General features: G+C 38.7%; 1 protein-coding gene across 2 annotated transcripts in view; it reads left to right on the forward strand.

Moving 5' to 3' along the window:
• Positions 1-16,481, forward strand: part of DOK5 (docking protein 5) — a 142,564-nt gene that overhangs the window by 60,009 nt on the left and 66,074 nt on the right. For both annotated transcript variants that reach the window (XM_069496069.1, XM_069496070.1), the window contains exon 2: positions 249-356. In XM_069496069.1, the coding sequence (XP_069352170.1) occupies positions 249-356 (108 nt within the window). The remainder of the gene's footprint in view (positions 1-248; positions 357-16,481) is intronic.

Below are 16,481 nucleotides of genomic sequence, written 5' to 3' on the forward strand. Positions count from 1 at the left end.
TGATTATTATCAAAACATGAACAAACTTACCTTCAAATATTTATTTTCTTTTGATGCCAGTGATGGCCTGAATGGCAAAATATGCCCATTGTGGAAACAATTTTGATTTTTAAAGTTTTATTTTCCCAAAGCAACATCCCATTTCTGGTTTGTAAATATTTTACAGGTGAAAACATCAAAAAGCAAACATTTAAATGCACATGTCTGTTGGTGGAGATGCTGAGCTCAGTCTTTGTATTTCCTTCCAGATTTATCAACGATGCTGGTTAGTATTCAAGAAAGCTTCAAGCAAAGGTCCAAAAAGACTGGAGAAATTTTCTGATGAACGTGCTGCATATTTTAGATGTTATCATAAGGTAAGATTCAATTGTTGTAGCTTTCCCGAAATCTGTTTACAAGGAGGTAACTTGAAGTCATTGAGTCTGAAAACTTGTCTAGATTTTTTTCACAAAGGTACAAGTAGAACTTTTTCAAAGGTTAAAACATCCATAAAATAACATCTGCTTGCTCATTGTGTAAAGTAATTGACTAATACACAGTGACTCTTCTGGTTTCCTGCTATTGGTGGTGGTGGTGGTGTTTTCCAGTCTCTAATATAGAACTTACCATGTTGTTATATGTGCAGCACTAAAGCCCCTTGAGGGTGAGGACTGGATCTCACTGTGTCTAGCACAGTGCCTGATGCAGAGTAGGCTCATTCAGTGTTTGGGGGTGTGGGAAGAGGAGGGAGGGGAAGGAACAGAAAACAAGTGATTGGTGGGAGAAGATGAAGTTCACCCATTAGTTGATTTCTTTAAGTTTGATGACTAAATTTAATTCAGACTTGCAGTTTCTTATTACTAGTGAGAGAGACTGCCTCACTAAAAATAGTAATTAGTTGTTGAAATACATGAAGGTAAATACAAAATTTACTTACTACTTGGATTCACAAATTAGCTAAGTCTTTTCCTCTACATGGCAATACATTTTTCCCTGGTCCTTGTCAATGTGCAGCCTATGTAGTTTTTCTTTTCATATTGAGAAAATACTACTCTTTTGTCTGTGAAGGAACCATGCTTATTTTTATGATAGAACATTTTAATTTTCGTTTTTCATCTTGAAGATTCTTTAATCCTTATTTGGTGAGAATTCACATGGGATGGGCTTCTTGGCCATTTAAAATTTTATATGAAGCCGGTGGATCCATTAGCACAAAAACTTGGCCGGGTGGGGGAAGTGAACAGTGTTCCCTTTTGTGCAAATCCTCCAAAAGTGGTGACGTGACAACGTCTTATAAAGGCCCTATGTTGACACCTTGGCTTATATAGCTATGAAAACAGTAGGGGAAACTGTATTCCTTCTCCAATTAGAGAAATAAAGAGGATGCTGCGCTTTATAGGTACATCTGTGTACACATAAGGGAAGAAAGAGCGCAAGACAAGCCTTGGAGACAAGCAGAGAAGGGAGTCATTGAGGGTAGCGACTTCCCTGCGTTTCATTTCCCTGCCACCCCAGGAGGCAGTTTCGCCTTCCGAGGACTCAGCTATACCTCTTTGTGAGTCCAGATTTCCTCTACCATTTATATTCCAGATGCCAGAGATTTCCACTTTTGAAATAAGGTTTCTTTTTTTGTCCTCAGGAAAAAGTTGTTGAATTGCAAATCTATTATAATACTTAGGAGCGGTGATCCATGAAGCCAGTGATAGCATAACTTGGAACCCTGCAGATAATCTTGAGCCAAGCTCTCCATTCCTATGACACTCTAAACTACCAGTCATTTGGACCAGATATGTTATGTCCCAGTTATCTCATGTGAACTCAGCTGGTATCTTGCCCAATAGCAAGATGGTAAACAATACTATAGGAATGACTCTCTATTGCTTTGTTTTTGCATGGAAGACCTTATCTTAAAAGGGGGCTCAAGATGTGCAAGAGGGTGTTTGGCTTATCTCCTGGACAAAGACAGAGCTTAGGTGGCCAGAAATTGAGGTTATATATTTGAGACCCTTCTCTTGAGACCCTCGCCATGCTGTAACTATGCAGTTCACCATCAGACTGTTGTGTTCCGTGGTCATCGTGTGTGGCCACTGATGCTCTTGAGGTCTTCCTTGTTTGGGTCAAGTTCCAAATATACCTGGGAATATCCAACTCTTCACAATTTCCTATACCTCTTATTGAAACCACACAGGGGGCTTTCAGCCCAAGTCTAGTTGCTTGTCACACAAAGATTCAATTATTGAGACAACAAGGATTGCTAAGGAAGAAAGGAATTTTTAATATGAAAGATGTCTTATTGGGAGAAAGGGAGAAGCTGTCTCAAATCTGTCCTCCGACTAAGGGAAATCATGGGCTTTTAAAGGAGGAGCCATGTGGCTTTGGGTAGGTCATGGTGCAACTAACAAGGGGCCACGTGCATTGGGGGCAGGTTGTGGGGGATGGGGGCAGGTTGTAGGGGATGGTGAATCTTGTCGGGAAATCTGCCCAGGGGCCTTCAGAATCTCAGCTCCTTTGTCTTGCAGAAAATCCACCATTTCTGGGAAACAACTCAAAAGGTCAAGTAGTTAGTGAAGGGACAGGATTATTTTTGAAAAAACCATTTACACAGTAAATGTTCATTGATCAGTTAAAGATCACTGAAATCGGTTCATAGAGCCAGTTACATACCTACCTTTCTGAATGTAGAAAAATAAAGAAATAGGCTGTTTTGTGGACAGACTGATACATCCCTATGAGAAGAAAGGGGACGAGTGAGGAGTGTGTTACAGGAACTCCTCAGACCCGTCCATCAGCAATGGAGTCGACTCTGTTCACACCGCGTGGAGACTCTGAACACTGCTCACCACCTCTGCTGCTGTCACTGGGGTCTGAGTCTGGGCTGCTTACTTCTTGGCCGTCTAGAATCTATTCAAAACACGTCACATCTGGATAATTTTCACCTCAAAGCCCTCAGCCAAGGCAGTGGTCACATGGTCACATGGTCACATGATTTGACTCTTCCCTGCTTGTTTCACTTCATCTCTCAGTTTCCTTAGTCCCACTTTGCTCTGCTCCAGGTGTGCTGGGCTCTTCACTTTCTTTAGAAGATGCCAAACACTTTCCTACCTCTGCACTTGCTCTTCCCTTTTCGTGGCATGCTCTCCCCCAAACACCCACATAGCTCACTCCCTTACTATGTTCAGGGCATCACTCCAATCCCTGCTCTATGTGAGGCCATTTCTTGACTCTCTTATTAAACACATTGACTGCCACACTAGAAAAAAATTTTTTTTCCTTGGGGCCACAGTGTTTTATTGTGAAAATAGAATAAAAACTTAGAAAACAAAATGATCCTTTCTAATTTAATGAAAAATGTGTTATTTTTTATTGTTTTCTGTGCGTGAGTTATATGCAATTAAATTTTCAATATTAATTGTAATAATAAGAACATCAACAAGTAAGATTTTTGTGAAGCAACTGCAGGGTTTTGCCCAGGGGGCCCCCATCATGTAACACGTATGCTGTAGCAAGGCAGCGTAAGTTGCCTGTGCACCATGCAACTCCCGAGGTAAAGAGACATGTGAGTTATGTATGTTTCACAAGGCTCTGGACTCAAAAATAGTGTAAGTTAAATACAACTCACATGGCAGTTAATGTGTTAAAATGGAACCTACCTACTCACCCCTCCCCATCCCCCGTAGCTGTTCTGCTTAGCACTTATTGTTACACACCACACTCATTGATTATTTCTTATTGTCTTCCCCTCCCCCACCATAAAATAAGGTCCACAAGGATGCGATTGTTTTTTTGGGGAGAGGGATAAGTGCATGTTCCACTATTAACTAATACCAGTACCTAACCCATAGTGGACAATTTTTAAAATACTGACTGACACGCAATAGATGTTATCAGTGGAGGGAATGGAGTATGTGTAGATGTCTGTGTGTCATGCTTTTATTTAGCTTATGGGAACAGATCTGTACTTGAGGCATCTGAAACCAGGAAGAAGTATTCTGATTTGGACGAAATAGGGTGGGTGGTGATGGGGGGTGGGTAAGAAAAAGCCAGGATTTGGAAGTTTTAGAAGGACAGACTCAAATATAAAACCGAAACGGATTGAAAAGCTCTCCTTTGACTGTGAAATGAAGAAGGGGAAGTTGAGAACAAGTTTGCCCTGTTTCAGACTTCTACCTGCTGGCTTTGGAATTTAATATGTAAATCTGGATAACATGGTAAGCCACATTCTCTTTCATCTATAATAATCACTAACCAAAGTTCAAAGCCTCAGAACGGAAGAATTATCTACATTAAGTCTCCAAGCCCTTGATGAGTTCCTGTAGCTGATTCATCCTCCTTACTCTTTTAGATCTGATACATTTAGTATTAATCTCTTGGGGGCATATAAAAAGCTGGAGTGATTCTGAGATATATATTTTTCATCTAAATACTGTGTAATTTATGAATCTTGATAATAAAATACTGGGGTTATAAGTAGCATACCATGACCAAATTTCAGAGTTTATGCTAATATAAATACAGCAATTTCCAAAAGAAATGTATATTACACTATTTGATCAATACAGAGATGCTGTGGCATTTGTAGACATTCCCCTCCCATAGGAAATCTGTAGCATTTATAAGAGCACACTACTTCCATTTCATTTTTAAAGATATTGTTAAGGAAAAAAAAATGCCAATTTTGCATATCTGATCCTTTTCAGAAGTTTTAATGCAAGAAAAAGACTATAGAATTTTAAAACTTGGTATCTCCTCACTGAAAATGTAGCTATAGTTGGTCTCATGCAAAAATTGGAAAATAAATATATGAATAATTCACATATAGAACAATTCATTTTTCATTTCTTTTCCTCTTCCGTGAAGAGCCCCCGAAGACCCATAGCTGTCAGAGAATGCTGTGAATTTGATTAATTGTAATTGCAACAATATTTAAGACTCTAGTGACTTTAAATATAGTTCCTGACCTTCTTGTTAAACATGAGTTCTCTGTTTTCATTCAGGAAATAAAGTTGCGCACACTAAGCAGAAGGGGTTGAGAGTTTCCTTGTATAGTTTTACTGTTTCGAGATGAATAACAATTGAGAGGAAAGCTAAGTGGAAGGAAAACCACCTACAGTTTTCAAGACTAAGGCAACTGGCATGACGGGAAGTATGCCAAACCTGGATCTGGGAAACCCGGGTTCTAATCCTGGCTTTGCCGCTCTGTGTCTGTGCCATGTTGCCCACCTCCTGTGTGAAGGTGACCTCCAAGGAAAGTCACACAGTGGCTTCCTCAATCTCACACATTTCTGGGTCTGCAGGATTAAGTTCACCTTGCACCAGAGGACGATTCCAACAAATCCCGTAATACAGCATTTCCTGAAATGTGTACTGGAGAGTGTAGCAAAAGAGATTTTTGTGATGGACAGGGTTGTGTGGGCAAAGAATTGGGAAACTGTAACATTTGCCTCCCCAACCTCTTTGAGGTTCGTAATCCACTGTAGCTCATCACAGGCTCTGAGAAGTCCTGCAGTGAGGAAATCTGAGTAACTCTGAGTCAGCGTTTCCAAAACTGATCGGGCCATGGGACTGTTTTTTTTTTAAATCACCTGTTCCATGAGCAAATAAGTTTAAATCTGAGAAGCACAGTCTGGGATATACTGCTTTTGTGTGTTACCTTATTTCTCCAATGTCCGCTTGGTCCATTGTTGTTCCAACAGAGAACAGTGAGGGATGATCACTCCTACTCCATCGAAATCATAGAGCTGAGCTGTGTGTCGACTGAATAAATGTTTGTGAATGTATTTGAAAAATAAGCCATCCTATAACTGCAGAGAATAGTTGCTGTTACTACTTTTGTCATTCTGCCACACCCCTTTAGTCTTACGTGCTCTGTCATTCTGTCCTTTTTAAGTGACTAGGTCACTCTTGGGTCTCCCAAGCTCAATGCCAGACCTTGTTCTTGGTTTCTCCAGAAATAAGATTCCAAGTTTCACACAGCAAGCTGAAATCCTAAGGAATTTCTGCTGGTGCATCTTGTGCGTACGCGTGTGCGTGAGATAACCTTTCTGTACTAATAACTTGTTCTCTTTTACGCAGTTTCTCCCTCCCTCTTTCCTCTTCCGATATGGCCGTCTACAATATGGCTTTTCAAAATCTTAAAATAGGACATAGCCCCCTCTTTCAATACTCAAACATCCACTTTGGAGTCATCCCCTCCTCGTGCAAGAAACTACCCACCAGGCTATGTTCTGGAAGTTTCCTTCCAGAGAAACGAAGTGCCAAAGAGGATGTGACTCTGCTCATCTCCATAAATTAAATGGTGGCTAATTACTCTGATACTTTTCCCAAGTGGTAAACGCTCCTGTACTCACATTTCTAGGGCTCTGGTAAAGGAGATACAAGAGGTTAACTGTAGTACAAAAAAAAATTTTTTTCTGATCTGGGTGCTTTTACTAGTCAAGGAGGTACAAGTCTGCACCAGAGTGCCAAAGACTCCTGAAACATGTTCAAAACTGGATTAACTGTATTTGCTACCCAAGCCTGGTTCCTTTCTGGGGTTCCCTGTCTTGTGGCATGGCGCCAAGAGCCATCTGTTATTCAGACAGAAGCCGGGGAGTCGTCCTTCACTTGTTCTCTTCCGTCTCCCTCCCATATCCAATCCAGATTTGCGTGCCCTCCTCCCCCGGCATCAACACCATTCCTGGTCCATGTGGCAAACATTTGTCAACCCTGCTGCATCTCTGCTTTGTTTTCACCTCCCTGTCACTCTTCTTGACCCACTGTGCGTCAGCCCGTCTGCTGGGCCCCTTCTCGTGGATACGCTGGTCACGCTGAAAGTGATGCTATGTCTTCATGGCGGTGGTAGATTTGGCCTAGTTGGGGCTGATCCCTTAGTCACACCCTTCTTCCTTGGTAATGGGTGGGATTTTCAGTTGGACACAAGGCTACCCAAAGTGAAGACCCCTATGCAGCGAGGTGTGGTCATGAGACTAAATTCTGGCCTAAGGGGGAAAAGCCAGGAAGATGCCGTGTCCTTCTTCATCTCTTTCTCTTTCCTGCTGGTTAGAAAATGGGTGTCAGCCGTCCTGGCCCTCCATGCTGGGAAGACCACACGTGGAGGACAGCACAGCAGCAGGTCAGGCCTAGAGTTGGGCGTCCGGGGCTGGTCTGTGCTCCCTGACACCCAAGAACACCAGGGCAGCCTGCGGCTGTCCGTCTCTGGGTTTCTTTCATGGGAGAGGAATAAGTTTCTGGCTTGTTTAAGCCTCCAGCATTTTGGATTTTCTGTCATGCGCAGCAGTCGAATCCTGACTATTAGAGATAGAGTAAAATTTCCTCATCATTTGGTGCACTCTGCGTAGGGGATTCTGTTACAACCAGGAGCGTCCTGACACCGTCGCACTCTGTCGGATTGGAATTCCTTAAAGACAGGAGCTGCGTTTTGTTCATCTCTGGATCTGTCCTCGGGGCCCAGCATAGTGTGTGGCACACAGTAGGTGCTTTGGATCCCAAGGACACATGGGGTTCCCAGGACGTGATTTGTGGCCTACTTAGAGTAGTCTTGCATAATGGAAATGTTAGGAGAACCCTGGTATGTGGCGAATAAAAAGGGCCATGCAAATCACATGCCAAATCCTCAGTTCTGCGAGCCTAAGCGTGGTCTTGCCGTAGGGAGAAGACCCTCTGATAACAAAGACGACCCCTCACATTTGTACAGATATTTACATGTTAAAAATCGATATAGAACATGCACGAGGTTAAACAAATCAAATGGTATTGAAGAGCTCATCATGAAAAGCAACTGTGCTCACTCCAGTCCTACTCTTTTGTTGTGGGTTGAATTCTGACCCGCAAAAAAAGACATGCTCAAGTCCTAAGCCCTGGTACCTGTGGATGTGACTTTATTTGGAAATAGGGTCTTTGAAAATGTATTCAAGTTACAGCGAGCTTGCTGGAGGAGGGTGGATGGACCCTAATCTAGTGGGGTGTCCTTATTAGAAGGGACACAGACACAGGGAGAAAGCCAGGCGAAGACAGGCAGAGGTGGGAGTGAGGTGTCCACAAGCTAAGGGTGGTGAGGACTGCCGGCAGCCGCCAGGTGCCGGGACAGAAGCATGGAGCAGATTCCCTCTCAGAGCCCCCAGTAGCAACCAGCTTTGCCAAGACTTTGATTTTGGACTCTTGGCCTCCAGAATTATGAGAGAATAGATTTCTGCTGGTCAGGACACCCAGTTTGTGGTACCTTGTTACGGCAGCCCAGGGAAACACATCTTTCTCGGCTCAGTCACATCTTCATTCTTTGTGCTCATTTTCCTAGTAGTTGCTTCTGAAACTCTAAATGATATGTGCGTCTCTCTCTTTTGTGTCTTATTAACTTTCACCATGTCAACAGATTTCTCTCCTTTAGAAAGTTAATGATTTGGGTCATTGATACAGTCTCTTACTAACCCTTCTTCCTTAAGAATTTTGATGATTACATTATTTTCAAGAAATAGTCTACGGATCATATGTGTAACATTCAATAAATACTTAATTTAAACCTCTGCACCTTTCCCCATTAACATGAGAAAATATTTCTTACATCAACTTTGTATGTTGAAGGTGTTTCCTTCACTCTTCCCTTTTTATTCCCTTTACTTGGTTCTTTTTACTTTCACATCATCCAACACCGGGTCTTTCTTGTCTCACAGAAATGTGGGCTCACAGTTGTCACATGTTGTATGGTAAGAGAAACTGTAAATAAAGATTTTTTTAGTTGAAAACTTTTTTTTTTTTTTTTTTTGAGACAGAGTCTCACTCTGTTGCCCAGGCTAGAGTGAGTGCCGTGGCGTCAGCCTAGCTCACAGCAACCTCAAACTCCTGAGCTCAAGCGATCCTCCTGTCTCAGCCTCCCGAGTAGCTGGGACTACAGGCATGCGCCACCATGCCCGGCTAATTTTTTCTATATATATATTTTAGCTGTCCATATAATTTCTTTCTATTTTTAGTAGAGATGGGGTCTCGCTCTTGCTCAGGCTGGTCTCGAACTCCTGAGCTCAAACGATCCGCCCACCTCGGCCTCCCAGAGTGCTAGGATTACAGGCGTGAGCCACCGCGCCCGGCCTTAGTTGAAAACTTTTAATATTTAAAGCGTAATATTTTAATACAACCTAGGCCAAATTGACTATTTCTCTAGGTTGTGTTGGCCTGCAGGCTTCCCCTTTTAATAAAAAAAAAGGTCTCTGATTTCCCTCTTGAACTAATAATAGAAAGAGAATGCAATCATCTTCCCAAGAGTCAACACTATATTTAGTAAGCTTACTATTTTAATATGTGTAAATTGTAAACAAAACTGTCATCATACTTTGTTTGTGTCCTTTTATTTTCTTTCAGTTATAGTTTATGTACATTCATTGTGATAGAAAACATTACAAATACTTTAGCTACAATAAGATTTTCATCAGAGATACACATATTCTTCATGAAATATTATTTTAGTCAAAAACACCATTAAAACTGTCAAGAGTAAATTTGTTCTTTATGCCTCCTCTGTAGAAGTGCCCTAATTGTGATTGGAAAGCTGAGTGTTTGTATGACAGCATGACAGGTCTCAAAGGGACACAAAAAGCAAAATCAGAGAGAAAGAATAAATATACCATGTTGTATGGCCATGGTTGCAACAAGATTAAAGGTGGTGTCAATCCCATGTTGTGACATCTACTGAGGCATGAGTCACAAACATTGGCTCACATATCAGCTGTGAGTTGCAAGTACAAGATGGTTTCAAAGCTATGCTGCTTAAGGATTTTTTTTGTGTGTGTGGTTTCCCATCATGCTTAGCGTTATATCAGAACTCATTGCCAATATCATGGACTCCAAGGTCTTGCATAATTCTGCTTCAGCACATTTCTGAGACCATCCTATGCCACTTGCCACCTTGCTACACTGGACTTCCTTCACTTTTCCTACCTCAGGGCCTTTGCACTTGCTGTTCCTTTGGTCTGCAAAGCTTTTCCTGATGGTTTCTTCTCTTCTTTCAGATCTTAGTACTCCATGTGACTCATAATCCCATTTCTTTAGTACACTAGTCTCCCCTTATCTGCAGAGAATATGTTCCAAGACCCCCAGTGGATGCCTGGAACCATGGGTAGTACTGAATCGTATATATTGTATGTTTTTTCCTGTACACACATATGTTTGATAAAGTTTAATTTATAAATTAGGCACTGTAAGAGATTAACAACAACAATAATAAAATAGAACAATTGTGACAATATACTGTAATCAAAGTTATTTGATTACAAAATATCTTATTGTAATGTTCTCAACTATTTTCAGACTGCAATTGAACATGATTAACTGAAACCATAGAAGGTCAAACTGCAGATGAGGGGGAAATACTACCTCTTAAATGCATAGCATTTATCACTATTGAAATTATGCCATTCATTTATTTGTTTCTTTGTTTATTGCTAATAGACAGTAAGTTCCAAGAAGCCAGAAATCCTGCAGTGTGTGTTCAGCCCTGTGACCTCAGCAACTTTATCAGTGTATGGAATATAACGTGTGCATTAAACATTGGTTAAATCTGTGGTGAAAGGGAGAATAGGACACTGTTGGTTCTGGGTGATAAAGACAATTCATCACCTAAGTGGCCTTGTGTTGGACATTTAAATTTTCTGTGCCTTAAGTCCCTAATTTATAAAATGGGGATAATGATAATAGGACCTTCCTCACAAGGTTAATGTGAATATTTTTTAAAGTAACATAAGATGAGCACTTTATGCTGTGTTTGATTCATTAAGCCCTTAGTAATAGTTATTAATACCATTCCTTTTAAAATACACTATACCTTTGAACAGTAATATTAAGCTAGTGGCTTTACTTTGGTCATCATAATAGTTGGCATTTATTGAGGGCTCATTATGCCCAAATAGTCATTGAACAAAGTACTTATATATGTTAATTCAATCCCACAACAGTCCTATGAGACAGGCACTACTGTTATACCCATTTTACAGATGAGGGAGCTCGAAATGAATGAAGTTGTTTAACAAACCCGTGATTATATTGTTGTGAAGTCACAGAGTCAGAGCCCAGGCATCCTGGCTCCATAGCCCACGTTCCTAACCACTGTGACTCACTGTCTCCCTGGAGTAGAATCTTTACTTCATATGGTACCTTTACGAATGGCCCAATAGTCAAAAAGATAAAAGGGGAGCTGCTTCGATTGAAGCAGGCATGGAGGATGGTGAAGAAGCATGATCCAGAATGTTCATTTTTACCCTACTCTTCCCTACATTCCCAGAGGCACAGGGAGATACATGTTCTAAGGAATATACATTGTAAATGTGTATCAATTGGTAAGAAGTAACACAGAGATAATGTGTGTCATTTTCCCAGTTTCCCCCAATGATGTCATCTTGCAAATCTATAGTACAGTATCAAAACTAGGATATCGACATTGATGCAATCCACTGTTCTTATTCAAATATCCCCAGTTTTACTTGTATTCACGTCTTTGTATGTATTTAGTTCTATGCATTTTATCACCTGTTGGTAGCTGTACACACCACCACAGTTAAGATACAGGAGAGTGCCACCAACTAAAGGATTGTTTGTTGCCCTTTTGGAGCCACATCCTCAACCCTCTCACTTCAGCCAGCACTAATCTGTTTTTCTTTTTCTTTTTTTTCTTTCCTTTTTTTTACTTTGACATTAGCCAGGTGAGAAATCAATCTATTTTTCATTTCTACAATTCTTTTTTGTTGTTTTCAAGCATATTATATAAATGGAATGGGATAGTATATAATAATAGATTGGGATTGGCTTTCTCCACTCAACATGATTCCCTTGAGCCTTATCCAAGTTGTCATGTGTATCAATAGTCCATTCCTTTTTACTGCTAAATAGTAATCCACAGTGTGCATTACCACAGTTTGCCTGCGTGCGTCCTTTGAAGAACACCTGGGTTGTTTCTAGTTTTTGGTTGTTACAAATAAAGCTTCCATGAACATACATGCACATGTTGTTGAATGAACATAAGTTGTCGCTCAGGCCGTGCTGCCACCCCCATCTCTGCAATAAATTTCCAAGAATGCACTTGCTGTTTCATATGGTAGTTGCATGTTTAGTTTTATACAAAACTGCCCAACTGTGTTGCAGAGTGACTATACCATTTTACATTCCCACAAACGATGGATCAATGATCCAGTTTCTCTGCGTTCTCACCAGCGTTTGGTGTTGTCAGTATTTCTACTTTAATCATTTTAATAGTGATATCGCACTGTGCTTTTAATTTGCATTCCCTAATGGCTTGATGTTGAACATCCTTCTGTATATATTCTTCTGTGAAATGTCTCCTCATATATTTTATCCATTTTCTAAATTTTTTTTATTATTGCATTTGATGTGGTGTGTGTGTGTGTGTGTGTGTGTGTGTGCATCTATTCTAGATACTAGTCCTTTGCCAGATATGTAGTAGCAAATATGTTCTTCCAGAGCATAACTTGTCTTTTCATCCTCTTAACAGGATCTTTTGCAGAACAAAAGTTTTAATTTTGACAAGGTCTAGTTTATGAACTTTCACTTTTATAGATCACGCTTTTGGTGTCAAGTCTAAGAACTCTTTGCCTAAACTTAGATTCCGAGAATTTTCTCATTTTTTTAATGTATGGTTTTAAGTTGTACATTTAAGTCCGTGATTCATTTTCAATTCATAAGGTTGATATATAGGTTGAATTTAATTCTTTCTACTTGTGTTTGTCTGATTATTCTACTATTATTTATTGAAAAAAATTTATTTTTGCCTGTTGAATTGCATTTGCACCTTTGTCAAAAATTATTTGGGCATATTTGTGTGGGTCTTTTCCTGCATTTTCTATGCTTTTCCATCAGTCTATGTATCTGCCCCTATGCAGTATCATAATCTCTTGATTACTGTAGCTTTTGGTAATCCTTAATATTAGGTAGAGTGATTCATTCCACTTTATTCTCTTTTCTAAGGTTATTCTGTCTGTTCTATAATAGTGCCCGTGTCTTCCCATGAAATTTTAATCTAAGCTCGTCTGTGTCATAGAAAACTCCTGTTGGGATTTTGAGAAGAGTTATATTAGACCTATGGATCAAATTGTGAGAGAACTGACATCTTTCTATGTTGAGTCTGTCCATGAACATAGTATGATTCTCCATTTATTTGAGGATTATTTGATTTATTTCATCAGCATCTTGTAATGTTCAGCCTCCATATCCTGCATGTTTTAATAAATTTATAACTGATTCTTTTGTTTAAATTGTATTCAATTTTAAACCCTTTTGAATTAAGTACCTAATTTGTATAAACAAGTCATTTTTGGCTTGTGATGTGATAAAGCAATCATCTAGTTTAAATGATTTTCTTTTCCACTCCATAATTGTTTGACTAATCATTAGCAATGATGAGTTGTCCTTGCATTTTGGAAAGAGCCTCAGGTTTTTGAGGGTTTATGAAAATTTAAGCGGTTTAGTCTGTCACTGGACTATTAGTTTGTTCAACTGAGTTGTATTCTTAAGAAACACACATATACACATGTAAAAATAAGAAAAACAAGATACAAATGAACTTTATTTACAAAATTCATAGATTATAGATGCTTTCCCCCCAATACATGAATTTATCATTAGCATGTATCTCTAGCATTGAATCTATCTGGTTTCACCTTCATGTGCAGGTGTGCATAAACACTTGAATATAATCTAAGAACACATAGCAGCTCTTTGTAAATGATGCCAAAAGAAAAAGGGTGGATTTTCTCAAGTTGATGAAAAATTAATCAAATGATTTTGGGGTCTAGGAGAAATCATGGCTGTTATTAGTCAAGAGAGTCATGGCTCAAGAAGTTGTGTTGACAAAAGATAGAAACTTGGACAGGAGCAGGGGCTCATGCCTGCAATCCCAGTGCTTTGGGTGGCCAAGGTGCGAGGAACCCCTGAGGCCCAGAGTTTGAGACCAGTCTGTGCAACATAGCAAGACCCTACCTCTACTAATAATTTACCAAAAAAAAAAAAAAAAAATAGAAATCCACTTACCTCATTTAAAATTTTTTTTGCAGTTTTTTTTCCTCTCTTTTTCTCTTCACATTTATTACTCTTTAAATTATAAAAATCACATACATTCCTTTTAATGGATGTAAACAATTCTGAAATGTATGAAGTAAAATGAAAAAATCGGATGTTGGGCCCTAGTCTCTGTCCTCAGAAAAAAATACTAATAGTTAATGTACATTTTTAAAACTCTTTCCTCTGTTTACACAAATACAAACATATTCTCACACATATATAGATTATAATTTTACTGCAAAAATTGAGTAATTTGTTACATATTATACATATTATGTATTATATTTAAGTAGACCATAAATCTAGATTTCTCCAGGACACACTTGGTGAGTCTGTGGTTCTTGCATGAATTTTAGTGGCAATTCCTTTCATATTCAAAATATTCTGGTTTATGAGATCAGTTATATGGTCACACTAATTATATTAGTCCCCTTTCCCTCATGTTTTGACTGTAATTTTTAGTCAATAATTAATGGCTGTACTTCATTAATTTAATAGCTCTGGAGTACTCTTTAGTAGTGATACCCTATAATCTGTTTAAGCATACACAAATTGATGGACAAAAAGGTTTGGGATTTTTTGCTCATACAGATTCTAATATAGTAAAGAGCTCACGTATCTTTATGTGCTCATGCTAATGTTTTTGGATGAAAGAGTCTTGGAGGTAAGATTATCAGGTTAATATCAAACACCTTGGAGTTTTTTGTGGCTACTGCAAGATTGTCTCTAGAAAGGTTATACAAAATCACACACCCACTGACAGCTTATGAAATTGTCCCTCATGCCAGATTCTACTCTTTCTATAAATTCCAAGTGTAAACTTCTCAGTTTAAGTACTTTATTTTTAAGGAAGACACAATGAACAAATGGATTATTTCAGCTATTTCACATGTGCAAATAAAGATCTACTCTTCACGGAGACAGTCCAAATTTATAACGCAGACAGGCACTAGGCCAATTTATTTTAAGTGACCAAGGACATGTAGATATTTTTGGAAAGAATGAAGCCATCTATATGGGGGTTGGGATATAACTGTCTACACTTGTTCTTTCTTAGGAAATCTTTTATAAGACGTTTGCTTAAACTGCTATGTTCAAAGGTCCTGAGGGGAGACTTGCGACAAAATATCTTTTACTCACAACTTTTGATTAGAACTGAACATGTCTCTCCTTGCCTGTCTGTTCCTACTTACTGGCATTGTATCTTTAAGCCATTAATGCTTTTTTAGGAAACATAGTATGAAAAAGTTCAAAGTTTTAGAATACATTATATAAAATCTTTTGGAAATTTTAATAGAAATACTTATTAGAGCATTATAAGTACTTTGAAATTTTTTTTTTTATTTCAACATATTAAGGGAGTACAACTGTTTTTGTTACATGGATGCCTTTTCTAATGTTTAAGTTGGGGGTTTTAGTGTGCCCATCACCTGAATAGTGTTCATTGTACCGGATAGGTAGGTTTTTATCCCCCTCCTTATCTCCCCTCCTCCGTCTTGAGTTCCAATGACCTTTACATCTCTCTGTGCCCGTGTGTACCCATCCATTAGTTTCCAATTATTAGCGAGTACATGTGGTGTTTGTTTTTCCATTCCTGAGATATTTCACTTAGGATGGAATTTTAAACATAACAATTATGTAATAATGATAATTATTACTATTAGTTACTGTTTAATACTTCAGAAACATTGTGGATTCAGAAATGGATGGCTTTCATATTATTTTTATTTTCAAAGACAACCTACAAAAGTTAAAAGGGCTTGTGCCTTTTCATTTTAAGCAGGATAATGGCTTTATTTTTTTTTAAGAATGAAGTAATTTGAAGCTTCTGCAGAGCTTTGCAATTTGCATATACAATGTGAATTGCTCACTTAATTCATTCAGTCCCACAAGGGACAAAATAATTAGGATACAGCCTACAAAGGCAAGGCAGAAAATTGCCTTTTAGGTAGAAGCCTCATTTTCACTTGGTAAACATAAATAAATCATCATCTGTAAATTACCATCAGCAAAAGAAGGGGAAAAATTGGAAATCAAATCCTTGTTTTCCTAAATGGCTTTTGACTTTGCACACACCAGAAACATACTTAATATTCCCACACAATGCAAACTCGTTGCATTAATTCTGACAGGAATATACCAGTTCCTTAAGGGAATGTGCTTTTTAAAACTCCAATTGTATTAATCTTTCCTTGAAACACCAAAAGAAATTTCAACAGTTTCGCTGTCTAGTTACAAAATAATTCATTTGGAAAATTGAATTGTGTAATTTGCAATTGTTTTCCAAGTTGTTAATAAAAAACTGTATCGATAGCAAATTAAATTTTTAAAGTATGACCAGTTTGTTAATCGCCGGCTGTTAAACATGTATTTTAGTGAATACTATCATTTATGATGAATAACACATCTGGAATATGGCTTTAGACAGACAAATTAATTTGCCAGTTCAT

The sequence above is a fragment of the Eulemur rufifrons genome, chromosome 20 (assembly GCF_041146395.1).
Source record: "Eulemur rufifrons isolate Redbay chromosome 20, OSU_ERuf_1, whole genome shotgun sequence".
Classification (NCBI taxonomy): Eukaryota; Metazoa; Chordata; class Mammalia; order Primates; family Lemuridae; genus Eulemur; species Eulemur rufifrons.